Raw genomic sequence first — 25,506 nt, 5'->3', positions numbered from 1 at the left:
ACACCCGGGCTTCCCTGGTGGCGCAGTGGTTGAGAATCTGCCTGCCAATGCAGGGGACACAGGTTCGAGTCCTGGTCGGGGAAGATCCCACATGCCGCGGAGCAACTGGGCCCGTGAGCCACAACTGCTGAGCCTGCGCGTCTGGAGCCTGTGCCCCGCAACGGGAGGGGCCGCGATAGTGAGAGGCCTGCGCACCGCGATGAAGAGTGGCCCTCGCTTGCCGCAACTAGAGAAAGCCCTCGCACGAAACGAAGACCCAACACAGCTAAAAATAAATAAATAAATAAATAAATAAAGTAGCTATTTAAAAAAAACCAAAACAAAACACACCCTGTGTTACAATCCTGTTAAAAATTATAAGGGATTTAGGGTCATAGGTGAATTCCATTCATTATGCAATTATGAAACTATGGCCACTGGAAGTGGAGGGCCCTTGGTCCTCTTCCAGCCTGACGGTTTTGCTTTGCAAACAGAGAGAGTAACTTTCCCACGGTCACAGATCCACCCAGTTGGGAATGACACCTACGTCCGCTTACAGCCAGAAGTGCTTTCACTCATTACCTCACTTATACTTATGCACATAAAAGCGGAAGATGATACGTCTTTTCATTGAAAGAGTGGCCGCCATCAGATCTGTGGCTACCAGAGGCAGGGGAGGGGGAGGGCAATAGGATAAAGGTGGTAAAAAGGTACAAACTCCCAGCTGTAAGATACGTAAGTGCTAGGGATGTGACGTACAACACGATAAATATAATTAACACTTCTGTACGTTATAAATGAAAGTTGTCCAGAGAGCAACTCCTAGGAGTTCTCATCACAAGGAAAAACATTTTTCTATTTATTTAATTTTATATCTATAAGAGATGATGGATGGGACTTCCCTGGTGGCGCAGTGGTTAAGAATCTGCCTGCCAATGCAGGGGACACGGGTTCGAGCCCTGGTCCGGGAAGATCCCACATGCCGCGGAGCAACTAAGCCCGTGCGTCACAACTACTGAGCCTGCGCTCTAGAGCCCGCGAGCCACAACTACAGAAGCCCATGAGCCACAACTGCTGAAGCCCATGCGCCTAGAGCCCGTGCTCCACAACAAGAGAAGCCACCGCAATGAGAAGCCCGCGCACCGCAATGAAGAGTAGCCCCCGCTCGCCGCAACTAGAGAAAAGCCCACGCACAGCAATGAAGACCCAACGCAACCAAAACATAAATAATAAATTAATTAATTTAAAAAAAAGAGAGATAATGGATGTTCACTAAACTTCTTGTGATAATCATTTCATGATGTATTAAGTCAAATCATTATGCTGTATACTTTAAACATACACAGCGCTGTGTGTCAATTATATCTCAATAAAAATGGAAGGGAAAAAAAAGAATGACCACAGTTTTTATACACGCATCTCCACAATCCCCAACACTAAGCCTAACACTCACTTTTAATGAAGCTCTCCTCGGGTAGAAATAGACCAGAACTTCTAGTCAGACTATTCAGGGATAAGGGGAAAACTCCTTATTGAAAGTTCTGACTAGAGAAAATGTTGAAAAATTTTTTATGGCTTCAAAAAGCACTCATTGGTAAATGGCCTTGCTTTGTTTTTGTTTTTGTTTTTTAAAAACTTCAGAATAGAAAATTTGGGTGTGTGTGTTTGTGGTTTTTTTCACTTAAAACTCGGAAAATAATCTTTCCTACCTCAAAGATGAGCACAAAATGCATTATGTTTGTAAGAGCTTACAGACCAGGTTCAGCCAGAAGTGAAATATGAGAGCTCCCTCAAATGCCTTATTATTCTAGAGAAACGGGACACACCCTCAATTATGGCAAAATAAGTACAACCACTAATGTCATGCATGTTAATAAAAATTTTGGAGACTTCACAGGAAAGTTTATAGTGTGTTTTTAAACCATGGTATTTTGGTGATTGATCAGTAATTACCAGCTCTTGGACCATGCTGAATCCATTAGCCATACCCTACATAAGCACTGCTTTTTGCATCTAGAGTAATACAAGGAGGGGAGTTGGGATCGGGAGGGTTTAAGAGCAAGTAAACGAGGACACATAAAAGCCCCAGAATATTTCTTAATGCCAGACCTCAAATCATAAACGTCAGAGGGAGGAAAATATATGCATACATATACATGTACAAAAACATATATGTAGGTATGTGTCTATAATATTTATGGCATCAGATATGCTGACCAAATCTGTTGCATTATAAAGAGCTCTAGAAAAAGAACTGGGCAACATTTCTATTTTTGCATCTGCTACTAGCAAATTCTCCAACCCTGGGCAGGGCAGGTCTCTCTCTGGGCCTCATTTTCCAGAACTATTAAAGAAAGAGATGGAGTTCTCTGATCACTAAGGTCTTCTTTTGAAAATGTTTCTGACCCCAGGGCTGTGTTTAGAATTCTTGAAGCAAAAAATTAGCCACTTTTCAATACTTGCTACTTTGACCTAGAAATGTTCCACGGTTTGTCCTGTGTTCTCCCATTAGAGCAGATATTTAAATAAAAATGAAAGGAAAAAAAAAAAAAAGAAAGGAACCACCGTTGTTTTTCCAATCACAGTTTGTGTGTAATGAGGGGAGTGATTATCTCGGCAAAAAGTACAGCTCCACCCTCAATGTTTAAAATTAGCACTTCTCCTCCCTCTAGTGGAAATGCAATGTACTTGCGCTAAACGAAATTGATTTGTTTTCATCAAACAAAACAGAGAAAAAGAACTGGCATGACTGAGTCCTAATATGGGATCAAACCAAACACAATTTGCTACAGTGTTGTCCCACACAAATGTCTTAAATATTTTATTTGTTTTAAAAAAATTCAAGATTAACAATGAAAGCCTGCAAAGTAGATTTAGACCCACCCAGGGTCTGCAAATGAAATACACAGGTCCAAATTAGATATTCTGTATTTAATTTATGCCCCCAAGAATGTTAAAATCAGTTCACTTATGAAAATTACTGAGTCAAAGCAGTCACTGAACAGGACAAGTGAAGCAAGCCCTAAGGCAGGAGAGCTAAAGACAGGGCTTTTGAGCAAGAAATGTCCATTTCGGGGCTTCCCTGGTGGCGCAGTGGTTGAGAATCTGCCTGCCAATGCAGGGGACACAGATTCAAGCCCTGGTCTGGGAAGATCCCACATGCCATGGAGCAACTAGGCCCGTGAGCCACAACTACTGAGCCTGTGCGTCTGGAGCCTGTGCTCCACAACAAGAGAGGCCGCGATAGTGAGAGGCCCGCGCACCGTGATGAAGAGTGGCCCCTGCTCGCCGCAACTGGAGAAAGCCCTCGCACAGAAACGAAGACCCAACACAGCCATAAATAAATAAATAAATAAAAGAAATGTCCATTTCAATCCAGTTTACGGGTAGGTACTTATTTTATGTACCTTCTGATTCCATCTCTCTGAAACCTTTCTTGACTCCCCAGGCAAAGTAAATTGTACCCTGACTTGTCGTAAACACCTCCTCCAGCCACAGAAAGTACGTCGACAATGGTGTGTGTGCATGTCCACCTCCCCATCCTGACAGTGAGCTCCTTACAGGGAGCTTCTCACCCTCCTTGTTTCTCTTCCAGACGGTTGGAGAAGAATCGAGTGACACCGCTGGAGAGACTGTGACTTCAGAGGCACTCACATTCAATTGTCTCAAAATCACTGTGCTGAAAAGTTATTTTTTCTTTAAGATAAAATCAAATAACACTGTGCTGGCTCCATTCAACCTGCTAGCCAATCCAACCAGAGCCCTGGTTGGTCCTCTTTCCCAAGTAAGAGTTGTAATAAGGTCTACACCCTAAAGAGTGAACAAGGTAAAGGACGATCACTAAGGAGGTCGGCTGGGTGTCTACAGCAGTAATTCAGAAGATGAGAGCTTCACTCAATGAGATCTAAATCTACGTACCAATCATGTGTAGCTAATCTTCCACACCAGTCATGAGCCACTGCCAAGCATCACCAGAATCTGAGGGGAGCATCCTACCTGGAAGGTGCAAATAAAACAAACAAAGCAACCTAAATGTCCATCAAGAGATGAATAAAGAAGATGTGGTCTATATGGACAATGGAATATTACTCAGCCATAAGAAAGAATGAAATAATGTCATTTGCAGCAACATGGATGGTCCTAGGGATAATCATTACTAAGGAAAGTAAGTCAGAGAAAGATGAATACCATATGATATCACTTATATGTGGAATCTTTAAAAAATGATACAATGAACTTATTTACAAAACAGAAATAGACTCAAAGACATTGAAGACAAATTTATGGTTACTGAAGGGGAAGGAGGGAGGGATAAATCAGGAGTTTGGGATTAACAGATACACACTACTATATATAAAATAGATAACCAACAAGGACCTACTGTATAGCACAGGGAACTATACTCAATATCTGTAATAACCTATAGTGGAAAATAATCTGAAAAAGAATATATATATACACACACATATACATATATATGACTGAATCACTTTGCTGTACACCCGAAACATTGTAAATCAACTAAACTTTAATTTTAAAAATTCCAAAAAACAAATAAATAAAAATTCACCTTAGAGAAAATGGAGATTTTGCATGAGGAACTTTAAACAAAGCCATCACTAAAGTCTCAGAATAGTAAGTAAAGACACTGCATCCAATAAAAAAGAAAAGATATTATTTTAAAAAGAATATTTAGGTAACAAGAGAAAGAAAGGAGGAAAGAAAAAATGGGAGAGAGCAGAAGCTTTTAGAACTTAGAAACTTGAGAGCAGAAATGAAAGTCTTCATAAAAGAGTTGAAAAACAAGTTGAAAACACAAAGTTGAAAAAATATAAAATGTAGTAAAGGTATAAAACAGAAATATGTGAGAGAAAAGACAAGAAAATTAGAAAACCAGTCAATATGTCCAACATCTGAATAGCAGACAATACAGAAAGAGAGAAAAGAAAAAGTGAGGAGTGGAATTCATCAAAGAAACAAGCCAAGAAAATTTCCAATAATTCAAGGACTTGAGTTACCAGACTGAAAGGACCCATCAAGGGCCCAACAAAAATGGATGAAAACAGACCCACATCAAAGTACACTGTTGTGAAATTCAGAACCCAGTGGGCAGATGGAAGATTCTACTTGCTTTCTAAGGGGAAAACAATGAAGTGTGAGATGGTGAGGTGCGCGTCCCCCAGTTTCCTGTCTCCAGGCTTTAACACAGAGCCACAGCTCGGTGAGGGGGACACGGAGAGCATCTATCTCCGTTTTGAGCTCCTCTGAACCAACCTGGAACAAGGTCAGGTTAAACCAGACTGGGCAGAATGATTAAGCAGAGGAGGTTTTAATATCTACTTTCTTGACTGTTCTCAGTTCCCGGACATTTGAATACTCCCGCAGAGTATGTGGCCCTGGGGTTGGGGGGGGGGGGGGGGAGGTTGGGTGGGTCCAGTGCCCATGAAACTAGAGCTGGAGGGGCACTGTGGGTGGGCCTGCGTGGAAGACAGACACTCAAAAGAGATCCCAGTACCAAGGAGACCCAAGCCGAGACCAGAGGCCAAGTTCGACAGAAACAGCCACAAGAAACAAATTTCAATTGCCTACGTGGGCGGGGCAATCCACGTCCATTTAGAGAGAGGATAATGTGACCATAGACCCATCCTCCCCTCAGCCCCAAGGTTGCCTAAATGACACTTTTGGCCCCGGGCAGATGCCATTCTGGGGAGAGGCCAGCATGGCCTTTGAAGACTGAGAAATCTGAGATCCTGATCGTCTCTCTAAAAAAGAGCATGCATTACCTAAAGGGCCTGTTAAAAGATCAAATGATATTAAGGTTTAAACCTGATAGGACTAAATATTTTTGTGTCTACTGACCAGTTAGGCTGCTCATGAGAAAGACCAGATTATTTATAGGCAATATAAAGGGACAGTGTTTCTTCCTAGTTGTAGATTGCAGCTGTAGGCTGAATGAATTTCATGAAATTCCTATGCTTTTAAAGTGAGAGAAAAAGAAAAAAAAAAAACCTTCCTGGGGGAAAAAAAAAAGGCCAACATCGATTTCTCCTCTCCCTGTTCATACTAAGAAAATAAGTATATGAACAAAGCTGCATTTACAGAAGCCTGAAGATTAAATGAGTTTGCTAGTGGATATATGTGCCCATGTGAGGCATAGTTTAGTGCCTGACCTCTGCGTTCAAACTTCAAAGAAAAAGAACAGCTTGAATGTGAAACAAACCAAAGGCATAAAATACCCTGTCTCCCAGCGTACCTGAAGCCACACTTCTGCTCTACGTGGAGTTTCCATTCTGAATCAGCCAAACTTGTGTTGGTTAAAAGGGTTTTAGCTATATCCTCAGTTGTTGCTGAAATTTAAATCACTGGCTATCACTGAGAGAAAAGTATTTTTGATAATTTACACCTTCTCAGGTGCATTCTGCTTAGCATTTCATTAAAAGGATTTACCCAAATGTATTTAATTAGTACATATTATACCTAAGCACACATTATGCATACACGCACACCTCGGAGATATTGCAGACTCAAAAAAATGAGTATCACAATAAAGCCAGTCACATAAATTGTTCGGTTTCCCAGTACATATAAAAGTATGTTTACACTATACTGTAGTTTGTTAAGTGTGCAATAGAATTTTGTCTGAAAAAGCAATATACAGACCTTAATTTTAAAGAGCTTTATTGATAAAAATGCTAACCCTCATCTGAGCCTTCAGCGAGTCTAATTTTTTGCTGGTGGAAGGTTCTACCTCCACGTTGCTGGTGCTGACTGATCAGGGTGGTGTTTGCTGAAGGCTGGGGTGGCTGCAGAAATGTCTTAAAATGAGACAAGAATGAAGTTTGCTGCATGGATTGACTCTTCCTTTCATGAACCATTTCTCTGTAGCATGCAATTCTGTTCTATAGCATTAGACCCACAATAGAACTTCTTTCAAAATTGGAGTCAATGCTCTCCAACGCTGCCACTGCTTTATCAGCTAAGTTCATGTAATATTCTAAATCCTTTGTTGTAGTTTCAACAGTCTTCACAGCATGTTCACCAGGAGTAGAGTCCATCTCAAAAAACCACTTTCTTTGCCCACCAATAGAAGTAGCTCTTCATCCATTCAAGTTTTACCATGAGATTGCAGCAATTCAGTCCCACCCTCAGGCCCCACTTCTAATTCTGGTTCTCTTGCTGTTTCCACCACATCCCAAGATGCTTCCTTCCCTGAAGTTCTAAACCCCTCAAAGTCATCCATGTGGGTTGGAACCAACTTCTTCCAAACCCCTGTGAATGTGGATATTTTGGCCTCTTCCCATTACTCATGAATGTTCTTAATGGCATCTAGAATGGTGAGTTCTTTCCAGAAGGTTTTCAGTTTACTTTGCCCAGATCGATCAGAGAAATCACTGTCTGTGGCAGCTATAGCCTTATGAAATGTATTCCTTAAATAATAAGACTTGTGCTCTCTTCGGCAGCACATATACTAAAATTGGAACGATACAGAGATTAGCATGGCCCCTGCAAAGGATGACATGCAAATTCGTGAAGTGCTCCATATTTTTGGTGTGGCACATATATACAATGGAATATTATTCAGCCATAAAAAGAAACGAAATTGAGTTATTTGTAGTGAGGTGGATGGACCTAGAGTCTGTCATACAGAGTGAAGTAAGTCAGAAAGAGAAAAACAAACACCGTATGCTAACACATTTATGCGGAATCTAAAAAAAAAAAATGGTCATGAAGAACCTAGGGGCAAGACGGGAATAAAGACGCAGACCTACTAGAGAATAGACTTGAGGATACGGGGAGGGGGAAGGGTAAGCTGGGACAAAGTGAGAGAGTGGCATGGACATATATACACTACCAAACATAAAGTACATAGCTAGTGGGAAGCAGCTGCATAACACAGGGAGATCAGCTCGGTGCTTTGTGACCACCTAGAGGGGTGGGATAGGGAGGGTGGGAGGGAGATGAGAGAGGGAGGAGATATGGGGACATATGTATATGTATAACTGATTCACTTTGTTATAAAGAAGAAACTAACACACCATTGTAAAGCAATTATACTCCAATAAAGATGTTAATAAAGAAAGAAATAAATAAATAATAAAACTTGAAAGTCTCCTTGATCCATGGGCTGCAGAACGGATGCTATGTTAGCAGGCATGACAACAACATTCACCTCCTTGCACAGCTCCATCAGAGCTCTTTGGATAACCAGATTTACTGTCAATGAGCAGAAATTTTGTTTTATTTTATTTATTTTTTTGGCTGAGCCACGTGGCTTATGGGATCATAGTTCCCTGACCAGGGACTGAACCTGGGCCCACAGCAGTGAAAGCACCGAGTCTTAACCACTGGACTGCCAGGGAATTCCCAGCAGTAATATTTGGAAAGATTTTTTTTTTTTCCTGAGCAGTAGATCTCAACAGTAGGCTTAAAATATTCAGTAAACAGATGATCTGTTATCTAGGCTTTGTTGTTCCATTCACAGCGCACAGGCAGAGTAGATTTAGCATAATTCTTAAGGGCCCTGGGATTTTCAGAATGGTAAATGAATATTGGCTTCAATGTCAAGTCATCAACTGCATTAGCCCCTAAAAAGAGTCAGCCTGTCCTTTGGAGTTTTGAAGCCAGGCATTGACTTCTCCTCTCCAGCTATGAAAGTTCTAGATGGCATCTTCTCTCAATATAAGGCTGTTTCATCTACATTGAAGATCTGTTGTTTCATATAGCCACTGTCATGAATTATCTTAGTTAGATCTTCTGGATAACTTGCTGCAGCTTCTACATCAGCACTTGCTGCTTCACTTTGCACTTTGTTGTTATGGAGACAAGGCTTCTTTCCTTAAACCACATGAACCAACCTCTGCTAGCTCCAAAATGTTCTTCTGCACCTTCCTCACCTCTCTCAGCCTTCATGGAATTGAAGAGAGTTAGGGCCTTGCTCTGGATTAGGCTTTGGTTCAAGGTAATGTTGTGGCTGGTTTGATCTTCCATCCAGACCACTCACACTGTCTCCATATCGGCAAGACAGCTGTTTTGCTTTCTTATCCTTCATGTGTTCACTGGAGTAGCACTTTTAATTTCCTTCAAGAACTTTTCTGTTTTTGCATTCACAACTTGGCTGTTTGGTACAAGAGGCCTAGATTTTGACCTATCTTGGCCTTTTGACATGGCTTCCTCACTAAGCTTAATCCTTTCTAAATTTTGATTTAAAGTGAGAGACATGCAACTCTTCCTTTCACTTGAACACTTAGAGGCCATTGCAAGGTTATTAATTGGCCTGATTTCAATAATTTTGTGTCTCAGGCAATAGGGAGGCCCAAGGAAAGGGAGAGAGATGAGGGAAAGGCCAGTGAGTGGAGTAATCACATCAGACACAACATTTACTGATTAAGTTCACTGTCTTATGTGGGTGTGCTTTGTGGCATCCCAAAACAATGACAATAATAACCTCAAAGATCACTGATTACAGATCACCAAAACAAATATAATAATAATGAAAAAGTTTGACGTACTGTGAGAATTACCAAAACGTGACACAGAGACACAAAGTGAGCAAATTCTGTTGGAAAAATGGTGCCGATGGATTTGCTCAACGCAGGGTTGCCTCCGACTTTCAATTTGTAAATAACTGTACTGTGAAGCTCAGTAAGGCAAAGGGCAACAAAATAAGGTGTATCTGTCTGTACATTATGAAGTACATTATGCAGATATGATAAAACATTTCTATGTGAATCACTGATCATTTCCTCGGTATACATTCCAAAAAGATACCAGGGTCTAAATATTTTTAAGATGCTTCACAACTGCTTCTAGAAAAGAGAGACATTTCACAGAGAGAAGAGTCAGCAAAAAGGGGGATTCTACTGTAGAAAATGGAACAAACAAAATGAGCAAAAAACCCAGACACCTGCCACTGAAAGGGGAAGCAAATGGAGAAGGTGGATATTGAGCTCTGTGCACAGAAGCTGTGTCCCCAGGTGGACACGCCCTCTAGGATGGAACTCCAGACACTTCCATACCCATTCCTTATTGACTTTTCCTAAGTGAAGGCCGTCCCCATTCTCCATCTGCATAGTGCCACCCTCATCACTCGGTCCCCAAATGCCTCACCACCATCGCTGAGTACCAAGCAGGTTAAAAGGAGAGAGGGACACCCTCCCCCTGACATTCCTGATGTCCCTACTGCTCACAGGAAGAACCTGTAGGTGGTCACTTGGCCACTCCAGCTGTAAGGGAGCCTTGGAAATGAACTCATAGTTCTTGGCAGCCACGTGTCGGGCTCAAAGTTCTATTGCTGTGGAAAAGATGAAGAATAAATATTTGGGAAACGAAAGGTCTATTACAGGAACAGAAACAAGCCTGGTAATGAAACAAAGCCAAGCAAATGATGCCTTGTCGTCGGTTTCTGGGTAGGAGGCGCTATCTGTTCTCATACTCAGTAATCTTATCCCCATTACAGTGTATAGAAGCAAGTGTACGAAGAATTATTTATTGGATTAGGGAAGAAAATCCCTTTAATACCTGCAGTGAGGAAGGAATTGCACTTTCTTGAAATGACGTTGAAAACAAAACAAAAATGCCCTCCTCTTCCTCTGAAAGCACTTTGACCACAAATTCACACCTTTTCACTTCTTTAACCCCAAATCCCCTCCTGTACAAAAGCCTCATTGGGGAGCCCCTTCAGAAAAACCAACACACACTGTGACAACAGCATAGGTTAGAAAATCACAGCAAGTTTATTCATTGGCAAGAGACATAAAGAAAGCATTAAATGTTTGTGTTTCTAGGCTGCCAGCATAAACTTTTCAAAATGTTTAAAGTGAATAACACCAATAGCATAATTAGATATCACATCTTAAAGAACCCAAACGCAATTTATCAGCTTTAAAAAATATTTCAACTGAAATTACATCTTTACATATGTACATATATTATGTATAAACTACCTATAGTTGTTTTGAAAAATAATATGATAGAGTCAATATAAACTTTATTATAATTTAAGAGTCCATGTGATAAACCTGTTAATGCCATAAATTTAATTATTTGGGGGAAATGTCTTCTTGAGACATTCCCCTAAAATAATTCACAGATTCAATCTATCTTAGAACTGGAAGGAATTTTAAGTAATCACCTGGTTCAGTCAACGCCTTAAGACAAATGAAGAATCGCTATCACTTTTTAGATCAAATTACATGATGTTCAATGACTCATCCAAGGCCCCATAACTATTAAGTTTCCTCTTTTTTCAGCTTTTTTTTTCTAGCCAAACAGATCTCAATGCTGATTTCATGTGTAATCATAAGACATTCAAGTGCAAGATAATTCAGTGAGAAATCCCATTCCAGGATCCACTGTGCTTACTCAGTAAGATAAATTAAATCTGTCTGATGAAAACACACAACAAGCATTGCGTCCAGCTTCTTGGCTTCAATTCTGATTAGTAAAGCACAGCCCCTACACCGAGGACAAACAAGACGTAAACAGCAGTATAAGTACGTTGCTGGATTCGCTAACTTTAATGCATCTGCTTCAGTGCAAAACACTCATTCTATCCAAAGCCATGTTTTCAGAGGAAAGAAGAGGAAAGTAAATAAGCAGAACAGAATCCAAGGACTGTTGGTGTGTTTGTATACAGAGCATCTTGGGTTGGCCTCTCAGGGGCTGTAAGCCTCAGACACAAGTCAGATGCCTTCTTGGTCAGTGTCCCCCACGCACAAGATGGGTCTGTGGGAGGGTCTTCCGACAGCCGGGACACACGGACACGTTCTTTGGGAGTGGTTGGCTCTAGGAATCTGGGCTGAGCTCACAAAGATGGAGTGTGGCTGGACTGGGAGGAAACCAGCTCCGAGCACATCCTCAAGATCTCACCCGGGAGCCGGCAGTGCAGGCGTGGGAGAGGCTGGAGGAGCTTCTGTTGATCTGGAAGTTCTTCTTGGTTGCTTCTGTCCACCTCATGCTTTCTAGGGGAGACACACCTTGGAAGGATTTGGTAGGGGTGCAGTTAAAAATCTGTTCCAAGAAAACGTTTGTTATACTTGGCAGAAAGTGATCACCGTCTCTCACTGGAATGTGCCCCGTCTCAGTCCCGATGGGTCCATCGGGTAGAAGTGAGAACAGTGGTTTAGGTAAAATCGAAATGTCCCACCTTCTGCCACACGACAAGCTCATGCAGCTGAAATCTGGGAAAACTGCATAACCAGTCGTGGGCTTAGATGTATCAAACAACATCAAATCTAGTAAAATGTGTCTCCTGGCCCAGAGGAACTACAATTAATTGCAATTATTTTGGATCTCGCTTAACACCATCTGGAGGACCTTTTCTCTTGAAGGGCTGGCATCAACCACGTGGCAGCCAGGGCTCTCCATCCGCTGGTAGGACACTTCTACCCTGGAGACAGGCAGAATGAAAAGAGTTGGCCCATTTGTTAACACGGCTCTTTACGCAAATGTTATTTTCCTACCATAATACAGACAGCTTGAAGCCAGGTCCCCATCTGGTTTATCGCACTTCCGCCCCCCAGGCAACTCGCTTTGCATACAGGAGACATTCGATACATTTAGTTTAACAAATGAGAAATTAATAATAATGTTTAATAGCTTGCATTTACTCAAAACCTTTTATCTGCCAAGCATTAGCGTCCTGCATGGTCTTCTCATTTCATATTCAGAGTAACTTCAGGAGAAGAATCAATGTCATCCACCCCCATCTTGCAGAGAAAGGAGCAAAGGCTCAAAGAGATTAACTAAGTTGCCCAATGGCAAATTTCTCAAGAGTCTGCACCCTGAAGGATTTCACACAAGCCAGAGGTCCTTGGCATATACATTGTTTTCACTTAGGAGTCTTCTACAATTGCACTAGAATTCTCTCTCTCTTTCCAGTGTTAGCTAGCCTTGGTGTGTACAGAATAGCCGGGGTTGATTTGAAACAGGAGGGAATTGGGCAGGGCACAGCCTTTGAAAGAATGACATAACCAGAGGACATGACATAAACTGAGTAGAACCAAATGGGCCCAAGATGGCGGACAAGTCAACTTCCACTAGACCTCAGTATACGCTCATTGTGACAAATCAGCAAACTAAATGACACACCCACAGGCGCCATGACAGCTCCAAAGTCGACCATAAGGATCAAAAAGTGGGTGGTGGCCCAGTTCCTGGAAATCCCTGCCCCCTCCTGAAATAGATGGAATAATCCTCCCACTCAGCCTATGAAATTACCCACCCCTATAAAAACTGACAACCCCATATCCTGGTGCCTTTCTCACCTTCTGAGATGGCCCACAGTTTGACTGTGGAGTGCACTTCTCTCTAAATAAATCCACTTCTTACCCATCACTTTGTCTCTCACTGAATTCTTTCTGTGATGAGACATCAAGAACCTGAGCTTCATTAACTACTGAAACCAGGTGTGTGATCTCAGTTGGAAAACTGTGGGTTTTGGCCGGGTTCGCGTCCCGGCCTCTTGGGTTCAAATCCCAATCTGCAGCGCACGGTTTCAGATTATATGACCAAAGCTCTAGAGCTTTGTGGTTAAAACAAGCACCCGGACTCAGCCATATAAAAGAACGAAACAATGCCATTTGCAGCGACATGGATGGACCTAGAGATTGTTACACTGAGTGCAGTAAGTCAGACAGAGAGAGACAAATACCATATGATATCGCTTCTATGTGGAATCTAAAAATAATGGTACAAATGAACCTACTTACAAAACAGAAATAGACTCACAGATGTAGAAAAGAAACTTAGAGTTACCAGTGGGTAAGGGGTGGGAAGGATAAACTGGGAGATTGGGATTGACATATATACACTCCTATATATAAAACAGATAATTAATAAGAGCCTACTGTATAGCACAGGGACCTCTACTCAATGCTCTGTAATGACCTATATGGGAACAGAATCTAAAAAAAGAGTGGATATATGTATATGTATAACTGATTCAGTTTGCTGTACAGCAGAAACTAACACAACATTGTAAATCAACTATACTCCAATAAAAATTATTTTTTAAAAAAAAGTGCTCAGAGTAGATGGTGAGAAATGGAATATTTCCTGCCATTATCAGTAAACAAAGGATGTCACAGCCATCAGCGATTGCAGCCACCTCCAGCGGGTGAGCTGGTGAGCCCTGAGGGAACTCAGGAAGGAAACAAAGAATACCTGCCATCTAGCAGCCATCGGACTGCAGCCACTCCCTACTGTGAGCCCTGAGGAAACTCAGGATGTGAAAACACAGGACACTGGCCCCAGATAGCTGAGGTGCGTTTCAAAGGAATGATTTCGGTGAGCCCAGACCCTTGCATCTTCCCATACACAGAAAAACGCTAAATTCCTTAACTTGACTTATCTGGTTTTCTTTCATTAACAATAATCTTTTGACGTTCAGACTACCTGTCCTTTGTTGCAAAACTCTTATGTGTCCTAGCTCTCCTGTCACCTCCTCCGAGCAGTTCTCTCAGGGTTACTTGAGATGCTGCCTCCTGGGCCTGAAGTCCTAAAAATTCCCGCCAAATGAAACAGAACTCTCAACTTTTAGGCTGTGAATATTTTTTTAGTCGACGATGGTCTGGGGCCATAGCTCTGCCTCACCACCTACCAGCTAGGAGAACATGCCACATTTCTTTCCCATCTGTGCCTCCGTTTCCTCATCTGCGAAGCGAGGACGGAAATAATGCCTTCCTTGCAAGTTTGTCGTGAAGTTTAACTGAATTAATACCAACCAGTCAATTCTTTGACATGGTTTCTCTGCACACAGCTGAGTGGTTAATTATTTATGTTATAACAGCATTAAGTTAGGATAACAGTGCTATCATTGTTTATTTATATAAACAATTCTGTTTTGGCTTTTCAAACCAGTCCTACAGAAGTGATTTAGTCAGCCAAGAAGCAGTAAGATGGTCCAGACACTCCTGCTATTGTGTTCATGGCTTTCTAATGAAAATGAAAGCACTGCTTTAAAATCAGAAAGGTCTTGAGTTTAATCCCAATTCTACTACTCAGTAGATATGCAAGTTGTAGACAAATCACTTAATCCTTTGAGCCTCAGTTTTTATAAACTGTGAAGTATAGCTAATATTGTCTTTGCAAGGGTTACAGAGCCTCAGAAGTAAAATGCCTGACACATGGTGAGCCCCTAACAGGTAAAAGTCACTGCGAGGCCGTCAGTCGGTGCTCGTGACCATTCTGTTATGATGGCCCAGAAAGGTGTATTGTCTCACTCAGGTTCACGCCGGTGCCGGCACAGCCAGGGCTAGAAAGACTAGGAAGGAGGTCTGATCCCCAGTCAGATATCCTGTGGCTACAAAACCACCACGCAGTGGCCCCATGGAACAATCCCACTGAAAGGAGTGAATCTAACTTGGAGGACACTGCCTCTCAGGTTGGAAAACGGGACCCGTGTCATGTCCTGCACTTTACCAGAGTCAGTGCTGTTTCTGGATCGTCGCCACAGCCAGGGACCCCTGCCCCTCACACGGTATCGGGACACCTACTTTTGACGAAATATGCTGTTGGCCTCCAGTTCAGCCTCCTCCTTGGTCCTCTCCATGCCCCGGCCCTCGATCCTCTGCATCCTCTCCTTGGGACTCACGGTAAGCAGCAGGACCAGGTCGGGTTTGAGCAGGTCCCTGGGCCACTGGTATATAGGGTGATGGGCAGGGGGCAGGTGCTGGAGGCCCCCACTTACCTCGGTGGCTATGGTGTAGGTGGCCGTGCTGTGCCAGTACCTGAGAAGGAAAGGGGTAGTGAGTTCCCCGTCTGCAGAGGAAGTCAAGGGAGCACCTGAAAACCAACTGCTGGGGACGTTGAAACCAGGGATGGCTCTGCTGAACTTGTCCTAGTACCGTACACATTAAAGAGGTAAAACTAAATCTTATTTTTTAAAGTATTTATAAAATGTAAAAATAAGTTAAAATCAACAACCACAATAAGAATCTAGTGCACACCACCCAGAGCTCCATTTACTCAGTTAAAACTGCATGTATTGTGAGACTACTCTGTTGCCTTGGCCCTGCAGGATGCTTTCTTTTGTGATGGCAGGTTGGCATGGGATGGTAGATTTGTTCGGTAGTCCACTGGTATTTAATGCTGTATCTTGGCCAAACAAAAATCTGCAGGCCCATTCAGTTCCTACAATGTTTTAAAACTGAACTTGCTGACAAGACATGGAAACAACCTAAATGTCCAACAACAGAGGAATGGATAAAGAAGATGTGGTACATATATACAATGGAATACTACTCAGCCATAAAAAAGAATGAAATAATGCCATTTGCAGCAACATGGATGCAACTAGAGATTATCATACTAAGCGAAGTAACTCAGAAAGAGAAAGACAAATACCATACGATATCACTTATATGTGGAATCTAAAATATGACACAAATGAACCTATCTACAAAACAGAAACAGACTCACAGACACAGAGAACTGACTGGTGGTTGCCAAGGGGGCAGAGTGGGGGAGGGATGGAGTGGGAGTTTGGGATTAGCAGATGCAAACTATTATATATAGGGTGGATAAACAACAAGATCCTACTGTATAGCACAGGGAACTATATTCAGTATCCTGTGGTAAGCCGTAATGGAAAAGAATATAAAAGAAGAATGTAAATATATATGTGTATAACTGCATCACTTTGCTGTACAGCAAACATTAACACAACATTGTAAATAGACTTCAATTTTAAAAATAAATAAATAAAAAATAAAAAAATTGGACTTGCTGATGAAATCCACATTCTAGGAACCCTGGATAGGAGGCCTTTGTCCTTCCCAGCTCTCCAGTCATCTAATTGCATCTGCATGGATCAGGAAGAGAAATAAACCCAGATAAAATCTCTGAAACTCTGTGAATGTCCTCCCTGAGTGAAGGTGGTCACTCTTGACCGGCTGATCTTAAAAAAAATGCTTTGAGGAGAGGAAAAGAATATCACAACCATCAAAGAAAATCAAATCAGCCCGCTCTTTCAAAAAGCCCAATGGCTTTCTACCACCTGCCAGAAAACTTTCAGCCTCCATCTAAGACACAAACACCTTCACAATGTGGACCCAGGCACGCTCTTTCATGGGGGTCTGTCTTCACACTTTTCCTCCAGCTGGAGTGAGGCTCTCAGGCAGCAAAGTGCCTCCTCTTCCTTCTGCATGCCACGCAGAGGAAGCCCTCAGCAGAATTCACTGTTTCCGCCTCTGGGCTCTCAATGCCCTTCATACTCAGCTCTACTGAAGGACTTATTGTAAATTAGAGCCAGTTGTGTACAAGTTTCTCTCTTTCATCTCCTCCATTAGATAATTCATTTTTTAGTCATCTCTGGATTCCAAAATCTGAAACCAGCATCTGGCACACAATAGGTATGCAACTAATCATGTTTTTTGGATGTAGGAATGAATGAATTAGAATTATTTTATTGATTGGCATAGTTTATTATACTCTTGCCCTGTTCGTGTCATATTCCAATTTTAAGTGACGAAATGCAAAACTCCAAATCCAGTATCAAAGGACTATCACCTACAAAAACATTTATGAAACAATTATAAACATCCCAATGTCGAGAGGCACCCATGGCCCCACCCTTGTCTGTATTTTCAATTTACTGCCTGTACTGTTTTAAAATCCTAAATTCTTAATCACTTTAGATTTGAACTGCTTTTCACAGTGAAAAGGACATACTGGTCCTTTATCTACAAAATAAATGCAGAGTGTTATCCAAGCTGTGTATTGTTTTACTCTCTGCCACCTACTTGCTTTGTGTACATTGGTAAGTCTCAAATTCCTCTTCTGGAAAATGAAAATCATGAAAGCTTTGTTTTCCTCCCATAGTTTTTACAAAAATAGTCAAGTGCTTTTTAAAAATGTATCACACTTGAATTGGGAGATTGGGATTGACATATATACACTAATATGTATAAAATGGATAACTAATAAGAACCTGCTGTATAAAAAAATTAATAAAATAAAATTCAAAAAAGAAATGTATCACACTGTCATTATAAGGCAATATTTAATTCTTATTGGACACTAAAGCTGCATCATTTCAAATTATGATGATACAGTACAGAGAATACTGAAAAGAACAAAGGTAAAGAATTAATTTGGGGGCTGATCAATTCTAATATCATTCATTCTTCAAAGCCCTTTTCCACCTCCAAAAGCGTGGCCAGTGTAGCTGCTAGCGCCTTGAATTCTGCCTGGGGCCATTCCTATGTATCACTTACCAGACTTCTAATCACTTACAAACTTGTACTTTCACCTTCTTCACCAGATACGTCTTGTCTCCCAAGCTGAATAAACCCAAGCAGGTCCAGGTTTTCTTCTTCTTAGCAACAAAACTACAATTTGTGCTGCATTTTACACATGCTCCGTGTTCACTGAATTAAATACTTAGCTATGAATACAGAGGCTGATATCATCTAAATGTAAAAAGCCTTCTTTATTGTAGAAAAACCATCAGCAAGAAGATTTTTAAAGGTAATGAGGGTGATTAAGTTGCCAACCTTAACCACAGTCACAATCAAAAATTACTCCGTCTCCCTTCTTTTTTCAGCCAGATGATGGTGTTGTCTAAAATGGATTTCCTTAAAATCTTTAAACATGAACAAAACCCACCCAGACAACAAATAACTGCTCTTTTCTTCTCATCTGACAAGGTGATCTAGCATTATCTCTTTAAAGAAACAAAATTGCAGACAATTCAGACATAAAGAAGAAAAATCGGGGAAGAATGGGAGCCCTGTTTTGCAAAGCCAGAGTTCTCTCACTGACAACACTCCTGCTCATTTTAAATAATCATACCCTCTGGCCATCAATTTCAGACTCATTATTTAGTATTCTCCATTCCTGCCATCAGGGAAACCACATTAGTTCAAATCAAATGCAATTTGTTGACACATTATACATCACTTATATAATAATGCCTTATATTTTTATAGCAATTTGCTGTTTTCAAAGCACGTCCACCTGCATCAACTCACTGGATATTCATCACAAGTCTTTTAATTTTTATTCTGTATTGGAGTATAGTTGATTAACAACGTTGTGTTAGTTTCAGGTGTACAGCATGGTGATTCAGTTATACATATACATGTATCTATTCTTTTTCAAATTCTGGTCAGCAGGGAAGGGATAAAGAATATCATCATTGAACAGATTAGGAAACGGGATGCAGAGAATAACTGTCTACCTACATGCAGAAGCCAGTACTGCCCCAGGATTTTTGGACATCTTAGGAAATAATGTGCCTTATGAAGTCACACTTTATTAGGAAAAGCCTAGTCTATCTCCTTGAAATAAAGAGAGACTAACAAATATATATATATATAAATATGGTAAATCCAGGGACTTTAACAATAGGGTGAAAACATCCCACAGGTGAAGAAGTCCCACAAAGGAAAGCAATGTCTTACCCTTGTCTAGGATTCCTTGTAACTTGCCAACTTTGAAATCACTATCTTGCCATCCCCAAAGTTAAGAGTACCCACTGGCATTATAGCTTAGATGACAGCAAAGGCCTTCTAACTAATTTTTACGGTTTTCATCTTCCCCACCACCACACACTTTTTCTTAGTTCCAGTCACCTTTCCCCAGGCTTCCCACGCCTCAGACCACTCTCCTTCTTCATCCCGTAAATATCAAGCCCCTTGCTTTGGGGAAGGCAGATTTGAGATGTATTCTGCCATCTCCTTGCTTGGCGGCCTTGTGAATGAACCCTTTCTCTGCTGCAAACAAGAAATCTCAGTGTTTGGCTTGGGGAACGTCGAACCTGGTTTGGTAACACACATGGGCACCCAAGTTGTGTAAAAGAATGGTCACGGCAACAGGGACGATTCTCACAGGTGGCGTGAAGGAAGGCAGATGCAAATAGCAGTCAATGTCTACCTGCCTGTATAGACAGTTCAGGAACAAGCAGAACTAATCTACGGCGATGGAGTCAGGGTCGTGGTTCCCACTGGCGGAAGGATGGGTCGTGACTGGGAGGGAAGGATTTACAGGGTGGAGTAAGGTGCTAAGTCACGATCTGGGTGCAGGTGGTACTTGAACGTGTTCACTTTTTTAAATTCCTCGAGATTTCCAGTTATAATGAGTGCTCTTCCCTGAACACTTGTCAGACTTCAGTGCAACTCCTCATCTTTCCACAAATAAGTAAAACTGCAGCAAGAACAAGACGTACACTGGAGTAACGTCAAGGACGAATCCAGCTGCAACTGAAGCCCTTGAGTACTCCCCACCAACTGCATTCCTCTCTCTCTTTCCCAGGGGACAGCACACTCCTAAATTTGGTGTTCAACATCTTTCCATCCCTTTTTTGGTATTATGTTCTGTATTATTTTGCATGTGTTCTACTGAACATCTTTCTGCAAGTTGATTTCTTTCCTTTGAAATTATAGTTTTGTAACTCAGGCACATTGATGCATCCTACAAGAGCATGTGGCTGTTCGGTGCTCCATGTTATAAATATATGCCAGTATTACTTTACCCTTTCTTCTGCTGATGCCTTTGGTTTTTCAAGTTTTTCAATATTATGAACAAAGCTGAAACAAACTCTGTATTTCTTCGGGAAGTGGAAGCAATCTTCTCAAATTGCTCCCCAAGTCACCCTACAGGTGCCCACTCCCACCAGCACCACGTGAGTTTCTAGCAATCTACATCATCTCCAACTCTGGGCTTTCAGACTTTTCTAATGAGTTCTCACTAACCTGATGAGAGTAAAACAGGCTCTCATCGTCGTTTGAATTTCCATTCCTAGTAGGACTTGCTTGCCGTTCCCTTTGTCCATTTTTGTAGCACTTTTAAGCTATTTCTTATATATGAAATTTCAAAATATAACTCAGCTTCTGTCACTCCATTATCTGAAACCTCCCAAAGGCCCCCCTCTGCACTCAGAATAAAATCCACACTCTTTATCACAGCCACAGACCCTGCTGACCTGTCTCTGCCTTTTTATCCATCCAGAAAGCAGCCCCTCGTCCACATGTTTTCCTCACGATGGCCTGTTTCTAGCCCTAGAATGTGTTCGCATCTTCCTGTCTCTACACTTTGCTCTTGCTGATCCCTCTCCCACAAAGCCTTTACTCCAGGATTTTCAGGTGTGTCTCTTTGGTCATTCAGAGCTCAGACCAATGGTACCCCCTCACGCAGGCCTTCCTAAATCACATCTAGTGGGGGGTTAGCCGTCCTCCACCACACAACATTGATCTCTCCTCTTTATAGTATTTATCACTCTCTGATATTACCTTATGCATCTATATGCTTGATTATTACCTTCTCCTTCAACAGAATGCTTGCTCCATGAAAGCAGGGCACTGCCTAGCTCATTTACCACCGAATCCTCTAAACTGAGAACTGTCTTTGGCAAATGGTAGATGCCCAATATGTGTTTGTTGAATAAGCCAATAAACAAATGAACCACTGAAAGCTTGATTTGTGAAGCAGAGACTTTTGTTAATATCCCTCATATGCTATTTCTAGCTCTGTCACTTTGGCAAGTTATCTAACTTTTCTAAGACCTGTGTTTCTCATCAGTAATTTTAGTATCCGTGTAGTCGTTGTTCCAGATGTTAGTATAGTATGTATAATGTCTTTAGCAAAATGCCAGCCAATGGTGTGATTAATAAATCATAGACATTATTCCTGTTATTATAATACACTTTGTCTTAAACACTATTGTGTACTTGCATGTATATGTACACACACACACACACACACACACACACACTACTCATAGGTTAGGAAGAAAATGCCGAATTCAACGCATCTTTATACCCACCTGTCTACAATCACAGGCGATTTGGTAGATTCTTTAGCTATTTCAGAAGCCACGATATAATTGCCCAAAGAGTAAAAAGCTCTTCTAATGATAGTTGGTTCATCATCAAAGACTTTCCTCCACTGGCTGATGCAAGAGGGTGGTGACTTCAAGAGAACAGCCTTGAGTGAATCTGAAACTGACTGGGTCACAGTGGTTTTACCTGCAGGTCGGATACAAAATGCAGCACATCTTAACCACGGCCACCGTATCACTCCCAAAAGTTAACATTAATGTCCGAGCAAAGACATTCTTTCCACCTGTAACCAGAAAGAGTTGATTAAATAATACAATTCTTTACAAAAAGTTGCCAACCCTTGGGAATTCAGGATTCCTGTTCGGTGTGAGAATGCTTGAAAGAAAAAAAACAAATGGTCATCTCGTTTACAAACTAATGATAAACTCTGCTATCAGCTTCTAGGAACTCCCTCCTCCCATCACGCCTCACCTGACACAGGAAGGAGACTCACAGGGAACCACGTGACCCTGGGGTTCTCCCAGATCCACGCTGTCCTTGGGTATTCCCTGTGGCCCTTGGAGCCACCCTTTTCCTGCTGTCGTGTGTTGGACTAAGTGTGGGCACGCCCTCTGTACTCTGACGCCTATTTGGCAGCTCCAAAGGCTTCTGCCCTCCACTCCCTAGTTCGTCCACACTTTGTTTCCACAGGGGGCCTCTGCACTGCCTGCAGTTCCTGGACACACCTAGCCGGTTCAAGTCCCCAACTCCACCCTGCCGTTTCTTCTGTCTGGAGGCTCTCTCCCGCCTTCCTCACCCAACCAACTCCTGTCCTACGGAAAGCTCAGTCCAGGATCCATCCTTCCAAGGTCTCCGGAACCGTGACTGCCCCTCATCTCCCACACCGAGGCTGTTGCCCTCCCATGTTCACCGGAGCACCTGAGGCTCCCCCCACCTTACGGGGATGGATAACGGAAGTTATCCATCTTTGTGTCCCAGGCCAGCCTTGCTCCGTGCCTGGCACACGACAGAGGCTCACAGGAGGCTTATTAATTGAACCCTGTATAAAGTTTTGTGTGTCAAGAATTGTCTATTCCTACAACCCATTGCCTGTAACTGGAAGGTAATATTCTCTTACCTGTGGCATCCAGACCTTCAATAACAATAACGGGGAACTTGCCCTTCTGGACCTGCTCTGGGCACTGGTCAACCAGGTCCAGCACAGCCCGGGCTTCAGGAATGAAGGATGTACACTGTAAAACAATGTCCGTGCATCAGCAGCAAAGCAACGGGGCCTCGGCAGAAGCTCTATCTAATTGCCGAGAAGAAGACTGCACAATGCTGATAAGGCATAAGCTATGTTTGGCACCAGGCCAAAATGTGAAGTATCGTGAACCCGAGAAAGGGCTGGATTGCTTTATTTCGTACTGCAGAGCTGAGGCTCAAAAAGGCCGTAACTGTCGGCATCACCCAGCCTGCAACTCTCATGGACCAGCTTCCCCCAGAGGAGGAAGGACAGAAAAGGTGCATAACTGCAGAGCAGTGTCACGTAGCGACAGTGGAACCATGGGCCCTGTGTGTCACAAATGTGGGAAATCAGCCACGCTGTAGGCTCCAAAGAAAGCAATCAGCATCCTGTCCTTTCCTAAGCTCTTGGGGGCTCAGAAGAGGGGCAGGAACTGCCATCACCAAGCTGGTAGGGCAGGGTCTCCGGGGGATTCCAGGTTTTGAACTGTGCATGACCTCATGTGAACTCACAGCACCTCTACAGAGAGGCCCAGACATGTATTTTCTTCTTACGTGCTTACTCTGAGTAAGGCAATAGTCTAAGTGCTTTCACAGTACTAACTTGGCCACTGTTGAAGATAACCCTGTGTGTTACTGTTATTAACCCCATCTACGGATCAGGGAAACCAAGGCAAAGAAGAATGTTTAATAAACTTACTGCAAGTGACACAGGTAATAAATTCCAGAGTTTGGATTCAAACCCAGTTCTTGCAATCTTAACCACTCGGAGATGCTATCCCAAGGCTCATACAAGGTATCTAAGACCCATAGTCCAGCCTAGGGACCTGCCCAGGCTGCGCTCAGGCAGAATCTTCGCTGTCCCGCACCGAGCACCTCTTGTGTGTCAGATGTTTTCCTGTCCTAACACTGCAAGGCAGGTATTTTACAGATGAAAAGGCACCAAGCAACACGGAGTAGCCGAGTGTCTGGGTGGCAGCCAGTAAGCAAGCAGGCACCGCTTAATCTAAGTTTCTTAAACCCCAAACTCATGCCCTTGCTCTACACCCCGACCTCCCAGAAGAGGGTCATCACTTCCAAGAAGGCATTGCTTTCCCCGTACCCAGCGCCACCCGCTCCCCTCCTCGGGCACCGCCAGCGCGGGAGCCGCGCCGCTCCTGTTGGGATGTCAGTTTCCCCCATGGGGTTGGGGGCCCCTGGCGAGCAAGAATCTGGAAAGATCCACGGTATCTAAACAGAGGCTGGCCCACCGGCCACCTTCACCACCATATTTGCGTTCGGGAGTAAAGCAACTCCCCGGCAAAGGGACGTCTGCACAGGCCAGCCCCGCGGAGAGCGCACGGTGTCCGCTTCCCTGGCCTGGGGGATCCACCCTGAGAGCTGGCAAGGGACCCAACTCTTACCGCCTCCAGAACGGCGCGGGCGGCCTCCCGGTGGGGGAAGACCCCGGAGCTGGGCAGGTCCGGCACCACCGGGTGCAGCGCGGGCTCCGGCACGGGCACGATGCGCTCGCGGCCCAGCTGCCGCCACCCCTGGCCGTCCCGCCGTTCCCACGGGAGCTGCCACAGTCGGCAGAGCGGGTCGCCGGAGAACTCGGCCAGGCTCGGGCGCGGGGCCTCCGGGCAGGCGTCCAGCAGCGCCAGCAGCGCGCTCCGGGTGTCGGGGCTGTCGCGGGGGTCGCGGAGCAGGAAGCCGTGCTGCAGGCCCCCCGCCCCGCCGCCCGGGCGGTAGCACAGCAGCCGGCGCAGCTGGCACCGCCGGAAGGGGCCGCGCCGCAGCTGGTGCAGCAAGCGCTGGTGCAGCCGGGCCGCGCGCACCCGGGCCGCGCAGCCCGCGCCCCCGGCCTCCGGCACGCTCAGAGAGTAGCTGCGGCCCGGGGGGCCCAGGAGCGCGGCCACGCCGGGGTCGGGGCGCGCGTCCCGGGCCTCGTCGCCCACTGCGAAGTGAGCCAGGGTGCAGCCGGGCAGCTCCAGCGCGAAGCAGCGCGGCGGCGCCATGGCCCGACCGCAGGCCCCGCGCCGCAGCCCCGCGAAGCGCGCGAGCAGCAGTGGGGCGCGCGGGCGGCGGCCGAAGACCATGGGCGCCTCCCGGTCCCGCCCCGCGCGTCGAAAGCGAAACCCGGGACTCGGCGGGCGGCGCCGCGGGGAAAAGCGAAAGCGAAGCGGCGGCGGCGGCGGGAAGCGGGCGGGGCCCTGGATGGGGCGCCCTCCCCGGCCTCGTCCTCGGCCTCCGCCTGGGCCTCGGCCTCCGCCTCCGCCTCCGCCTCCGCCTCGCCGCGAGATCGCGCCGGGAGCCGGCGGCCGCCGGGAGGGGACGCCCGCAGGGGCCGGGCCGCAGGCTGCCGCCGATGGGGACCCGCGCTGCGATCGATGGGGAGCGGGCAGGGGGCGCCAGGCCCCGTTTGAATAATTCCTCGGTTCTTGTGTGTGTGTGTGTGTATCTCCCCTGTGTGTGTGTGTGTGTGTGTGTGTGTGTGTGTCTCCCCTGCGCCACCACGCTCACAGGCTCTTGCTCGCTCTCGGGT

General features: G+C 44.2%; 1 protein-coding gene across 1 annotated transcript; it reads right to left on the bottom strand.

Annotated features, from left to right (window-relative positions):
- Positions 1 to 10,689: 10,689 nt before the first annotated feature.
- Positions 10,690 to 25,198, bottom strand: CMPK2 (cytidine/uridine monophosphate kinase 2). Its single transcript, XM_082428099.1, has 5 exons — positions 24,386 to 25,198; positions 22,876 to 22,990; positions 21,743 to 21,944; positions 15,474 to 15,707; positions 10,690 to 12,367 (listed from the first exon to the last, which is right to left on the bottom strand). Exons 1-5 carry the CDS (start codon positions 25,058 to 25,060, stop codon positions 12,250 to 12,252), a joined length of 1,344 nt encoding a protein of 447 aa, XP_082284225.1. The 5' UTR covers positions 25,061 to 25,198; the 3' UTR covers positions 10,690 to 12,249.
- Between the last annotated feature and the right edge of the window lie 308 nt (positions 25,199 to 25,506).

This window comes from Balaenoptera physalus (genome assembly GCF_965194825.1).
Source record: "Balaenoptera physalus genome assembly, chromosome: 15".
NCBI classification, from domain to species: domain Eukaryota; kingdom Metazoa; phylum Chordata; class Mammalia; order Artiodactyla; family Balaenopteridae; genus Balaenoptera; species Balaenoptera physalus.
Note: the sequence above shows the minus strand (reverse complement) of the source record. Positions and strands in the feature narration are given on the sequence as shown.